The 12,409-nt window shown below is 48.4% G+C and overlaps 2 protein-coding genes across 5 annotated transcripts; one reads left to right on the plus strand and one right to left on the minus strand.

Moving 5' to 3' along the window:
• The first annotated feature begins 7,863 nt into the window (after positions 1-7,863).
• Pcp2 (Purkinje cell protein 2) lies at positions 7,864-10,347 on the plus strand. Of its 3 annotated transcripts, none has more exons than XM_026778314.1 (4): positions 7,864-8,071; positions 8,647-8,761; positions 8,923-9,047; positions 10,187-10,347. In XM_026778314.1, exons 1-4 carry the CDS (start codon positions 8,018-8,020, stop codon positions 10,304-10,306), a joined length of 414 nt encoding a protein of 137 aa, XP_026634115.1. In that variant the 5' UTR covers positions 7,864-8,017; the 3' UTR covers positions 10,307-10,347. The 3 variants fall into 3 exon arrangements, with proteins under 3 accessions (XP_026634115.1, XP_005371805.2, XP_005371804.1); XM_005371748.2 differs by lacking the exon at positions 7,864-8,071 and adding an exon at positions 8,095-8,338; XM_005371747.2 differs by lacking the exon at positions 7,864-8,071 and adding an exon at positions 8,351-8,544.
• Positions 10,348-10,365: 18 nt separating this feature from the next.
• On the minus strand, positions 10,366-12,400 carry Pet100 (PET100 homolog). 2 transcript variants are annotated; one of them, XM_005371744.3, is made up of 4 exons: positions 12,308-12,400; positions 11,524-11,610; positions 11,321-11,353; positions 10,366-10,520 (listed from the first exon to the last, which is right to left on the minus strand). In XM_005371744.3, exons 1-4 carry the CDS (start codon positions 12,332-12,334, stop codon positions 10,437-10,439), a joined length of 231 nt encoding a protein of 76 aa, XP_005371801.1. In that variant the 5' UTR covers positions 12,335-12,400; the 3' UTR covers positions 10,366-10,436. The 2 variants fall into 2 exon arrangements, with proteins under 2 accessions (XP_005371801.1, XP_005371800.1); XM_005371743.2 differs by having other exon boundaries at positions 11,945-12,316.
• Positions 12,401-12,409: the final 9 nt, after the last annotated feature.

Consider the following 12,409-nt stretch of genomic DNA (forward strand, 5'->3'; position numbering starts at 1 on the left):
CCTTGTGGGTGTAACTTTTCAGAGGAGACAAGAGGGAGGTCTGTTAGGATCTGCTAGAATGTAGTGGCATATTTTGATTGGACGTGTTAATTAGGTGAACCAAGGGGGGCTTTTGATTGCTGGACTTTGGTACTCGTCCTCAGCAAAGAGTCTGGCACAGGAAAGTGTCCAAATAAGGAAATAGACCTTGGTGGCTAGTTTTAGGGACACAATCTAATGATTTTTAGCAAAGCAGGGGGAAAGAGGGAGAAGGGAAAGGCCAGACAGAGTCACATGCTCGAGTGGGCTAGCGTCCCTTCAGTCACCTCTACCTGCATGTGTTTGTGTGTCCTGATGGGTTTTAACTGGGGTTGCTTACAGCAGCATCAGCAACTAACCAGTGGCTACATCGCTGAAAAAAAAGTCTCACTCCCCTTCAGTTCCAATAGGTCAGAAAAGAATGAGGCTTTCTGAGCCTGTAACAATCATATCCACCCCAAATTCCTCCTTCTACTCCCCCAGATACCTCCCAATACATAACCCTCCCCACTTGACATCTTCTCTTGCTTGTTTGTTTTGTAACCCACTGTGTCTAGTTAGTGCTGCTTACTGGAATTTTGACTGATAGTGTTGGCGTGATCGTGTGCAGGGAACACCATAAGTGCAGGGAGTGCACGAAGGTAACAGCCATGTCATGTCTGTGTTGTGCCCAGACTTCTTGCGCCCTCCCCCCCAAAGAGACCACCAGGGAACCGGAACTTGGATGCAAAAGCAAAGTTTATTCCAAACAAGCCTACACACGAACTCTTCCTTTCACATCTATCTTGCTCTGTCAGTTAAACCTTGTAATTCAAGAGTCACCCAGAAAAAGAGATCACAGGGAACAGCTGAAACCAGAGTCCCAAAGAAAGAACAGTTGCAAGGATGGATCTTAACAGTTTTAGAAACCTTGCTTTTGCATCCAAGTCCCGGTTCCCTGGTCATCTCTTTGAGGGAAAGAAGTCTGAAAGCATCATTTCTCAGCAACCCCTCCTCCTTTCATGTTTGTCACCCCCTCTTCCACAATGCTTCCTGAGCTTTGAGGAGGTTCCTAGTTCTTAAAAAAATGGGGGAGGGGGGGCTGGAGAGATGGCTCAGCGGTTAAGAGCACTGACTGCTCTTCCAGAGGACCCGGGTTCGATTCCCAGCACCCACGTGGCAGCTCACAACTGTCTGAAAATGTAGTTCCATGAGATCTGACACCTTCACACCAACGAACATAATAAAGTTAAATAAATAAAAAAATAAATAAAAATGGGGGAGGGGGTTGGGGGTCACAGTGACAGAGGATCAAACCCTGGATCTCATATGTACTCAGCAAGCACTTTACCACTGAGCAACAGCTCCAGATGTTTGTCACAGTGTTATCTCAAGAACCACACACACAGGGTGACAATTGTATCTGTGTGCTGATATGTCCATGTGCAGATTCAACGCTACACACATACACACACACACATACACACACACACACACACACACACACACACACACACACACACGGGAGTGGGGATCAAATTAATCTCAGAATGTCAGAGCGGAGCCTGCTTCCGTCGTTTCTCTAGAGAGGAGCTGACACCCTGTGACGGAGGGTGCGTCACCCATAGGCCTGAGGTTGCAAATCTAACAAGTGATAGCTGTGGATGCGGACTTGCTAGTCTGAAAATAAATCTTCCAGGTGGGGCTGCAAATGGAGCTCGGTTGGTCGAGCACTTGCCTATCATGCACCAAGTTCAGGGTTCCGACCCCAGCACCACCTAAACCAAGCATGGTGGCCCACACATGTAATCCCAGCAACGTCTAGAGGCAGGAGGATCAGGAATTCAAGTCCATACTTGGCCACATAGCTGGTTAGTGAACAGGCTGGGCAACAAAATAAATAAATAATCCTATAGGAACAAAGAAGGGTAAGGATAAGTAAGTAAGTGTGAGAATGATTGACAGGAATGGGAAGTGACAGGAGCCGGAAGTGGCTGGCAGGAGTGGATAGTGGGTAGCAGGAGTGGGAGATGACCAATAGAGGCCAGAAGTGCTTACAGAAGGAGCAAGGGGCAGTGGCCATACTTGTTAGGTCAAACTTGAGTGAAAATGAGGACATGATCCCTCCAAGGTATGGCTGAGAAGGATTTTATTGTAGATAGAAGGAGAGTACAGCCAGAAGCCTCTAGAAGAGCCCAGGGCAGAAAGAGAAAGTAGTAGAGTAGACCTGACCAGTAGACTGAACCAGGCCATGAGATGAGAGACAGGAAGAGCAAAAGAGGAAGAGAAGAGAGAGAGAGACAGAAGCAATCAGACCAAGAGAGAGAGCTTAGGACTCCAAAGCTGGGGGAGGGAAGTAAAGCCCCTGGGCTGGAGAGGTTTAGGGTAGGGGGTGAAGTGAGAAGAGCAGAGAGGATTCAAGGATACTGAGTAAGTTTGGCAGCCAGAGTGTGCTTTGGTGTGCTAACAGGCACCTCTCAGTTAACCAGTTTGGGACCAAACATTGAGTTTCTTTGAGACCAAACAAAACTAAGCCATCCCTCTTTAGTGGATTTCTCAGGTCACAAGCCAAGACTTACAGTGAGAAAAATATCTCTCTCTCTCTTTCTCTCTCTCTCTCTCTCTCTCTCTCTCTCTCTCTCTCTCTCTCTCTCTCTCTCTCTTTCCCCTAAAGGACTCAGCAATATCTCCAGTCCTCTTTTTCATTTAAAACAGGGTCTTATTTAATCGCCAGGCTGACCTTGAATTTGAAATCCTGCTGTAGCCTTCTGAGTGACTGGGATTACAAACCTGCATGCCCAGGACCAACCCACAAGACCTGACATGTACAGATGAACAAGGACGGCCAGCCACCTTTGTGGGACTTGGGGCCATTCCTTCTTTCTTTTTCTTCCTCCTTTCTCCTTTTTAACAGCTTTGCTGAAGTCATTCACTGCACCCGTGAGATGGTTTGTCAAGGAAAGGCGCTTTCTACCAAGGCTGACAACCTCAGTTTAGCCCAGGGCCCCACATGCTGGAAGGAGAGATCTGAAAGTTGTCCCCTGACCTCCGCATATGTGCCATGTCTACAAATGAACGGCTTCTGGCATATTAAAGGGTATGCATCTACTGCCACAATCTGTTTGTTTGTTATTGTGTTAAACCTGAGAATTAGGAGGAGAAAAAACAAGTCCACAGTTGCCTGTGTTAGCTTTCAACCCTGTGACAAATGACTGAGTTGCCTATTTCGCAAATCAAAGTGGACCTGGCCATCAGGTTCTCCCTGCATCCTTTAGCCCCTACCTGTTACTGGGCCCTCCCGGATGGCGTACCCCACCCCCTACCCTGAACTCTCCAGCCAGATTGCCCTTGCCTATATAATCAACCATTTCAGTTACCTGCCCTCTTTGGACCTTCGGGCCTCCCGACTACCGCGACTGGTTCTCCTCTCTCCTCTCCCCTTCTTCTCCACCATCTCCTCAAATGGCAGAGCTCAGTCTGGTCATGTCCACTCTGGACTCTCCCAGATGTCCCTGTCCCTGCCCCTGGCTATGCTGTCCCCCATATCGCCAATAAACCTCCATCATACATAGGAGCAGTCATGTTTCCCTTCTTTTCCTTTTTATTTCTTTTTTTATTCAGTCTGATTAAAGCAAGCTATATTTTGGGGTGCACCGGGGACTGGTCCATCTGGCTGCTTCTCCCTAAATTGGGATTTGAGAAAGCAAATCCCTTTTACAGGAGAGATAAGGTATCCACAAGGGCGAGAGAGTTAGCTGTTCCACATTGTTAGAAAGATACTATGAAAGGGAAGGAATTTGGCAAGTGATGGAGGAAGGTCATTGGTTGATTTAATAAAGAAGCTGCTTGACCTGATAGGTTAGAACGTAAGTGGGAGGAGCAGAATGCTGGGCGGAAGAGGAAGTGAGGTCAGAGACTCGACAGCTCTCCTCTCGGGGGCAGACGCCTCAGAGAGACACGAGATGCTCCACTCCTGCGGGCAGAGGCGAGAGCTCTGCTCTCTGAGGCATACGCGATGAAGCTCCGACCCAGGATGGACGTAGGCTAGAATCTTCCCGGTAAGCGCACCTTGGGGTGCGACACATATGATTGGAAATGGGTTAGTCCAGGTGCGAGAGTTAGCCGAGAAAAGGGCTAGTGCTAAAGAGTCAAGCAGTGATTAAAAGAATACAGTATCCGTGTAATTATTTTGGGTAAAGCTAGCCTTGCGGGCAGCAGAGTGGCGGGAAGCAGCCCACGGCTCCTATTACTACAGGCAAGGATGTACATCATGTGAATGGGGTCACAAGTTGAGTGGAGGTGTAGAAAACATGTTTTGCAGAAACAGGAACTTATTCTTAATTATAAATGGGAACTAACTTTCAAGGACTTAAACACAGGACAAACAAGCACTTATCCTTTAACTACGAACAGAAACCTTAACCTGCACAGGACAAACTCATTCTTAATTGTCTTAACTGCAAACAGAACCCTTCACCGGCAGGCTATATGTTCCCTGTTTTGGTTTCACATTAACTTTCAAGGTATATTCCTGTTCCGGTCTTGCAGTTGAGACTGGGTGTCCTCCTGTAACTCCAGCTGACCTGAAGCTTCCTATGTAGTCCAAATTGGCCTTGAAATTGAGATCTTCCTGACTCGGCTTCCTAAGTGCTGGTTTTACAAATGTGTGTCTCAAAGGAAGTGGACAGTGTTTGTGAGAGACATATGAACATGTACACACACGGGTTTTTTTTATAACTTTTTTTTTTTTTACAAACTACAACCATTATTTATTTATTTATTTATTTATTTATTTATTTATTTTATACACAGTGTTTAGCCTCCATGTATGCCTGCAGGCCAGAAGAGGGCACCAGATTTCATTACAGATGGTTGTGAGCCACCATGTGGTTGCTGGGATTTGAACTCAGGACCTCTGGAAGAGCATTCAGTGCTCTTAACCTCTGAGCCATCTCTCCAGCCCACACACGGTTTTTTAAAATGACCTTAGTCAGACCCCCTTCAGTCAGAGTATTAGGTAGAGGAAAAAAAAATCTCTCTAGTGGCTGACTCCTTTAATTTTCTGATCTTACAGCATTTCCCCTGATATCAGACTCCAGGTTTTTATTATTAAGACCAATTAGAATTTGTGCTACAGATCTGCCTGCCTCTGCCTCCTGAGTGCTGGGATTAAAGGTGTGTGCCACCACTGCCTGACCTCTATGGCTAACTAGTGTGGCTAGCTCCACACTCTGATCTTCAGGCAAGCTTTAGTTGTTAAAGCACAAACAAAATATCACCACACTGGTCTCTGAGTTTGGGGATAGCCTGGTCTACAGAGTGAGCTCCAGGACAGCCAGGACTAATTCTAAAAACCTGTGTGAGCTCCTTAAAATCCCCATGAAGGGCCGGGCAATGGTGGTGCACGCCTTTAATCCCAGCACTCGGGAGGCAGAGGCAGGCGGATCTCTGTGAGTTCGAGGCCAGCCTGATCTACAAAAGCTAGTTCCAGGACAGGAACCAAATAGCTACGGAGAAACCCTGTCTCGAAAATCAAAAAAAAAAAAATCCCCATGAAGGTGGAAGAAGAGAACTGATACTAGGAAGTTGTCCTCTGGCGTACGCATTCACCCCCACACAGCAATTAATAAATAAAACTTTAGATGGCCTTATAGCCACTGGACATGGTGGCACATTCAGGAAGCAGAGACTGGAGTGTCAGTGGAGGCTCAAGGTCAGCCTGATCAACAAGTTCTAGGCCAGCTATCTATCTATCTATCTATCTATCTATCTATCTATCTATCTATCATCTATCTATCTATCTATCTATCATCTATCATCTATCATCTATCTACCTACCTCTCCTATTCTATCTCAAACAAACAAAAACCCAAGCTGGTAGTTTATAAAGATGTGTACAAACAGAAAGAGTGTTGTATGTCTACACAGGCAGGGACCCAAGTATAGAAGCTGCCAGCTAAGGAATCCCAAGACTGAAGGTACGGAGAGGCAAGGCAGAATGCCCAGACTCCTGGGTTTCAAAAGGAATAAGGCCTCCTTGACACCTTTATTGATACGCTAAATTCCTGCAGCTTTAAACCACCTTATGAGAGACACTGACCCAGCAGCCCTTAGGAAATGAATACATCCTACAGAGACTAGGACATCATACCGTGTTCTGAGGATTGGGGCCCGGATGGCTACCTGAGAGCTGGGGCAGGTGTTAAGAGTGCTGGTTCAATAACTTCAGGAGGGTGTGAGGACTAGTCTTCAGGAGGGAGTGAGGACTAGTCTTGGTCATTAACACACGTGGGAAAAGGAAACTTTGGTTGAGAATTGCCTTCCATCAGATTGGCTTTGGACATGTCTGTGGGGCCATTTTCTTGATTACTGATGGATGTGGAGTGTTCTTCTCACTCTGGGAGGTGCTATCCTTGAGCAGGTGGACCTGGACTGTAAAAGAAGCAGCCAGGCTCTGGTAGCATCAGAAGGAAGACAGTTGTGAATTCACAGCAGCCTGGTCTACACAACGAGTTCCAGGACAGCCAGGACCATGTTTTAACATTTCAAAAAGGAGTGGGGTGGAGGGAGAGAGAGGAAAGGAGGGAGGAAGGGAGGGAGGGAGAGAATGAAAGATAGCTGAAGGCTGGAGAGATGGCTCAGTGGTTAAGAGTACTTGTTCCTCTTCTACAGAACCAGGTTCAATTGCCAGCATCCACATGGTGTCTCATAACCACTCATAGTTCAAGTTCCAAGGGATCCAGTGTCCTCTTCTGACCTCCATGGGCACATCATATATGTGGTGCAACAACATACATTCAGGCAAAACACCCATACACATAAAATAAATATAAAAATAAATTTAAAGCCAGGATGCTCAATGCCCAGCCAGCCCAGCCAGCCCAGCCAAACCCAGCAGCTTGAGGTTTAATTTTTCAGACTGTGTCTCAAAGGAAGGTAAAGAGCAGTAGAGGGAGATAGATACCTGATGCTGACCTCTGGTCTTCACACGAGCATGCACGTACCACACGTGCACACATACACTATATACACAACCCCCACCCCACACCCCCCCAAAAGAACGTAAACTTTTAACTTTATTTATTTAAACTTTTAAAAATGTTTATTTTATGTGTATGGATGTTTTGCCTGTATGTATCTCTGTACACTGTGAGTGTGCTTGGTGCCCAGAAGGCCAGAAGAGAACATTAGATTCCCCTAGAACTGGAGTTACAGATGGTTGTTAGCTGCCATGTGGGTGCTGGGAATTGAACCTAGTACTCTGGCAAAGCAGCCAGTGCTCCTACCCAGGAACCATCTCTCCAGCCCTGGAAAAGAAGCTTATCTGGTTTCCTGAAAGGCATCTTAAAGACAGGACCAGGCTCTCAGAGCCCCTGTTTGCTGGGGTGGACAGGAACTTCCTCTCCTGTTCCATGTGGGAATGAGAGAGTGAAGACACTCAGCTTGGCCTTTGAGGGGCAGAGAGACAGGAGATCTGGTGTTTCTTTCAGGGTTGCCCCAGGGTAGGGACTACAGAACCTCAGGAGTGGTGATTAGCAGGCACCAGGTTGGCTCGTGTGTCTGTGGAAGGTACAGGGATTTGAAGAATACCGGACCCCAGCTCCCTCCTTGGCTATCCCCCTGCAGATGTCATCTGCCCTGCAGAGGAATGAACCTGTAGACAGGAACTGGATGGCATGCCTGGGGACATCCTCCACCCTCCTGTTTTGCCCTGGCCTTTTCTTGTCCCCAACTGAGAGTCCTCAGGGCCCCGTGAGTATGACTCGGTCCAGTGAGGTCCAAACCTGGACTTCCCTGCCCCCTCCACCTACACCCACCTCAGCATCAGTCTGGATGAGCAATTACCTAGAGATCATCTTTCTGGAGCTTAAGCGTGGGTGGGAGCAGATGGGATATGAGCTGGGGATTTGGGGATGGGGAAAGGTATCTGCTCCCCTTCCCCCACATCCTGGCCCTTTAAAAGGCCCTCTCAGGTGTGGGGACCCTGTCACAGGCCAGGAGGAAAGTGTGGGAAAGACAGATGATGGATCAGGAAGAAGAAAGGGTCGAGGGGGGCTCAGGCCGTCTGAACAAGGTAAGAGGGCTCTGCCTGACTCCACCACCAGCTTCTTGAGGTCTCAGTACCCATGACTGACAGGATTAACTCATTTGTAGGGCATCTAATTAGCAAGCAAGTCTCTGGGGTCCCCTGACCCAGTTACCATAACACATGGGGGGTATATTAGGAGGGTATAAGTGCCCCTCCCCCTGCCCAGGGCAAATGGTTGGATTCCTAGTACTGTTCCCCCCAAGAGATGATAGGTGCTATGATTTAGGGGCACTTCTGAGCCCCATTTCTCTGGTAAGTGTCCCAGCCCCCAACCCAACCCCAGTATGGTCTTGATCTAGGACAGTGGTGGAATACTGTCCCTAGAGGCGGTACCTTGTGAAATTGTGCTGCAGGCTGGGGCCCCAGGCTGGGAGGTGGGAGGTGGGGGTTGGGGGGCAGTTCAGGGAAGGAGACTTAGGTTTCACTTTGAGAAACTCTACAGAGCTGTGAGGACTATGGTAAGAGCAGAGATGGGAAGGCAGGCGCTGGCTCGGGTGGGCGCTGGATGGAAGGCAGGAACGGTACAGTACCCAGCTAAACCAAGCATGTCTGTTCCCAAGGCAGGTTCACCAGACCAAGAAGGCTTCTTCAACCTGCTGAGCCACGTACAGGGCGATCGGATGGAGGAGCAGCGCTGTTCCTTGCAGGCTGGTCCAGGCCAGACCCCAGAAAGCCGTGAGCTGGGCATGATGCTGGGCTGGGGTGGGTACTGCCTGAGAAGCAAATGCGGCAGAGGTGCAGGGGTCCTGGGGTCTTGTGGCTCTTTGGACTCAGGCTGGAAAGCCCCATGTGACCTCCTTTGGATTTGTATTCATGACCACCTGTCTCTGATCCAGAGGGTGGCCCTGCTCCCGAGATGGACAATCTCATGGATATGCTGGCCGACACCCAGGGCCGCCGCATGGATGACCAGCGTGTAACAGTCAATTCCCTGCCTGGCTTCCAACCTATCGGTCCCAAGGTAGGTGATGTCTAGATAGCCTGTGGAGTGAAGCAGTACAGCTCTCTAGATTATGCCCATCTCTAGCCAAGATAGGACGGGACCCTGTCTCTAACTCTGGAAGAGGAAAGTGCAGATGGATGTGGATGTCAGGGGGCTTAAGATCATGCAAGACTCGTGCTAGTATCAGAATGATGGCTGGACGTTACAACTCCTGCCACAACATCTGTGTACCTGGGAGGGGCCTCAGGGAGAAAACAGTTTTCCTATGGTGATGCTCCTGGGAGAAGGGCAGATAAGCTCACACACGCCTGTATTAACAAAGAACATGGGTTCTGATTGAGGGTATTTTTGTTTTTGAGATAGTGTTTTATGTAGCTCTGGTTGGCCTCAAACCCACCAGTCAATGATGACTTTAGACTTCTAATTTTCCTACATGTACCTCCTTAGTGCTGGGATTACAGGTGACCCACCAGGAGTGGTCTGTGTGGTTAGGGATGGAATCCGGAGCTTTGGTGCATTCTGTCAACTGGGCTACACCCCCAGCTCTGTGTCTGAGTACCCTAGCACACATGTTAGAGGTCCATGTGCACACATGCAGGCGGGGGCCAGAAGTTAACTTCGGATACTGTTCCCCGGTCGCCATCACCATTTGAAACAGGATCTTTCACTGCTCTGGAACTCACCAAGTAGACCAGGCTCGCTGGCCAGGCAGGAAGCCTTAGGGCTCCTCCTGACTCTACTCAAGCCCTGAAATTACAAGTGAATAAGACTCCATCTGGCTTTTCATTTTGAAGTTGGGGATTAAACTCAGGTCTTTAAGTGCACACAGCAAGAATTTTAATGACTACGTTATCTTCTCAGCCCATTTGTTTGTTTGGTTTTGAGACAGGGTTGTGAGCCTGGAACTTTTTTACATAGACCAGGTTGGCTTTGAACTTGAGATAATTCTCCTGCTTCTTCTTCTTGAGTGCTAGGATTAAAGATGTAAACCAACAGCTCAGGTTCTGACCAAGACCCCACTGAGAGTTGACTGTCTCATACCAAATACCACACTGATTGGCAGATGAAGGCAGACAAAAAGAAGTGTTGTCTAAAGGCTCCTCTGGCTTGCACTTTCCTTGGTCTCCTCCCTCTGTCTGACCCTTCTTCATCCGCAGGATGGAATGCAGAAACGACCCGGGACCCTCAGCCCTCAACCCCTGCTCACCCCTCAGGACCCTGCTGCACTCAGCTTCCGCAGGAACAGCAGCCCCCAGCCCCAGACACAAGCTCCTTGAGAGTTCTAGCCATCCTGGGCCCCCCCACTGGCCCCTGAAAACAACAATAAAACGCTTGGCACTAGTAACAAAGCATTGAGTGTGTGTTATTTCCTGGGTGGAGGCGCCGGGACTTGAATACTTGAAGGTCTCAGGAGCTCTGCTGAGCAGCCTGAAGAAGTCTCTCTTCCCTCTGCTTCCGGACCTTCTGTTTGAATTCTTCTAGCTCCTGGCGCTGGAATGAAGAAAAGGGTGTGATGGAAAGGAAGGAGGGGCACACACTGCAGGGCCTGGACTTACTCCCACTACCCTTCCTTTGGCTTGGCAGTTCAGTATCCATCCTGGGACCCCATGCAAATCACAACCACCATACCAGTGAGTTCATGGTAATATATGAGACCATTTGTGCCCTTCCCAGTTTTTTTTTTATCATTTTTTTAAAGATTTATTTATTTATTTATTTATTTATTTATTTATTTATTTATTTATTATGTGTACAGTATTCTCAGTACTCTGCCTGCAGGCCAGAAGAGGGCGCCAGATCTCATTACAGATGGTTGTGAGCCACCATGTGGTTGCTGGGAATTGAACTCAGGACCTTTGGAAGGGCAGGCAGTGCTCTTAACCACTGAGCCATCTCTCCAGCCCCCCCCCTTCCCACTTTTTAAGACAGGCTAGTCTTGAGCTCATTATGCAGGAGAGAATACCCAGAATTCTTGATCCTCCTGCATCCACCTCCTAAGCACTAGAATGCTGCAATTACAGCCCTCTCTCCCTGCTCCCTCTCTTTAACCTTTTGCAGTCCAGGCTGACTCAATCTGATAATCCTCCTACCACTACTTCCAAGTAATCACGGATATAACCCATCTCTAACAGTAAGAAACTTGTATGGAAACAAGGTCTCTAGCCCAGGATAGCCTGGAAGTCCTATTTGTTTTTTTGTTTCCAATTTTCTACCTATGGCTGATGATGGAATTTATTCCAAGTCCACCCAGGGTAAGGTGACCCAGCCCCTTGGAAGAATGGGCTCCTTACCTGAGCCTCCTTCTCTGGTGGCCACAGCTCCCTCTGTGGAAAAAGATCACAGGTGAGAACACAGCCAGGAGAAGCCAGAGTCCCTCATTCAGAGCAGAGTTGCACATGAGAGGCAGGTAATGGTCCCCAGCAACAAGTCAGTGCCTCATTATCCTGCCTTCCCCATCCTCAGGAATGACCCAGCAAACTCTCCTGGTACCCACCTTGCGCTGGACAACATAGTCCTCAAACCACTCTGCCTGATTGGAGATCCAAAACATAACCACGGGGAAAGTGAGGTAGAGTGACATCTGCAAAAGCAAGGGGTGGATAGACAGAGCCCAGAACTATCAACACCCTAGTACAGGGAGATTGTAGGAAAATCCAGAAGACAGATCTATCCTTCTACACAGGCCAGGAGCCTGGCCTCGTGGCCTCCCCAAGGAACTCCAGAAATCCTACCAGGAGAATAGAAATTCGGCACCTTAAAGCCTGGTCTTCCTGATCCAGTAGGCTTTATACGTAACAGTCCTGTCCAAGCCTCACTCTCAAACACACACAGACATACACACCAAGGCGCACGGTGGTGGTGGGGGACAGTCCAACAGCTCCTACTACAAAGATATATCCTTGAGATGTTATTACCTCCCAATCTGATCCCCGTAGCATTTTAAATAGAGGCCTCATTTTTTCAATCATACTCTTCTACATATAGAAGTCCGCCTACTGAGACAGACCTATTAGGAGCCCGGGGCTCCCCTTCTGGAAAGCCCGCTCTGGATCTAAAGCCTCCTTTTCATTCCTCTCTGAGACGCTTCCTCAGACCAAACCCAGCCTCTCCATTTTAAGCCCCCACAGCTAGAGCTCATTCCGCTGAGTTTCAATACAAATCTCAGATACTTTCTCCGTGGAACTCCCCGCTCTACCCTTCTCTCGCTTCCAATAACTATTCTCAAATTCTGAAAGATGCCAGGTTCAAACGGCCAACCCACTCCTGAGCTCACTGACCCGAAACACCTCCAGCTTCACCCCCATCTCGCTTCTCCGGTTCTATGAAGCCACTTCCGCCCAAAGACGACTCTCCAGCAATACAAAATCTCATTGGGGTCT

The sequence above is a fragment of the Microtus ochrogaster genome, unplaced genomic scaffold (assembly GCF_000317375.1).
Source record: "Microtus ochrogaster isolate Prairie Vole_2 unplaced genomic scaffold, MicOch1.0 UNK125, whole genome shotgun sequence".
Taxonomy (NCBI): domain Eukaryota; kingdom Metazoa; phylum Chordata; class Mammalia; order Rodentia; family Cricetidae; genus Microtus; species Microtus ochrogaster.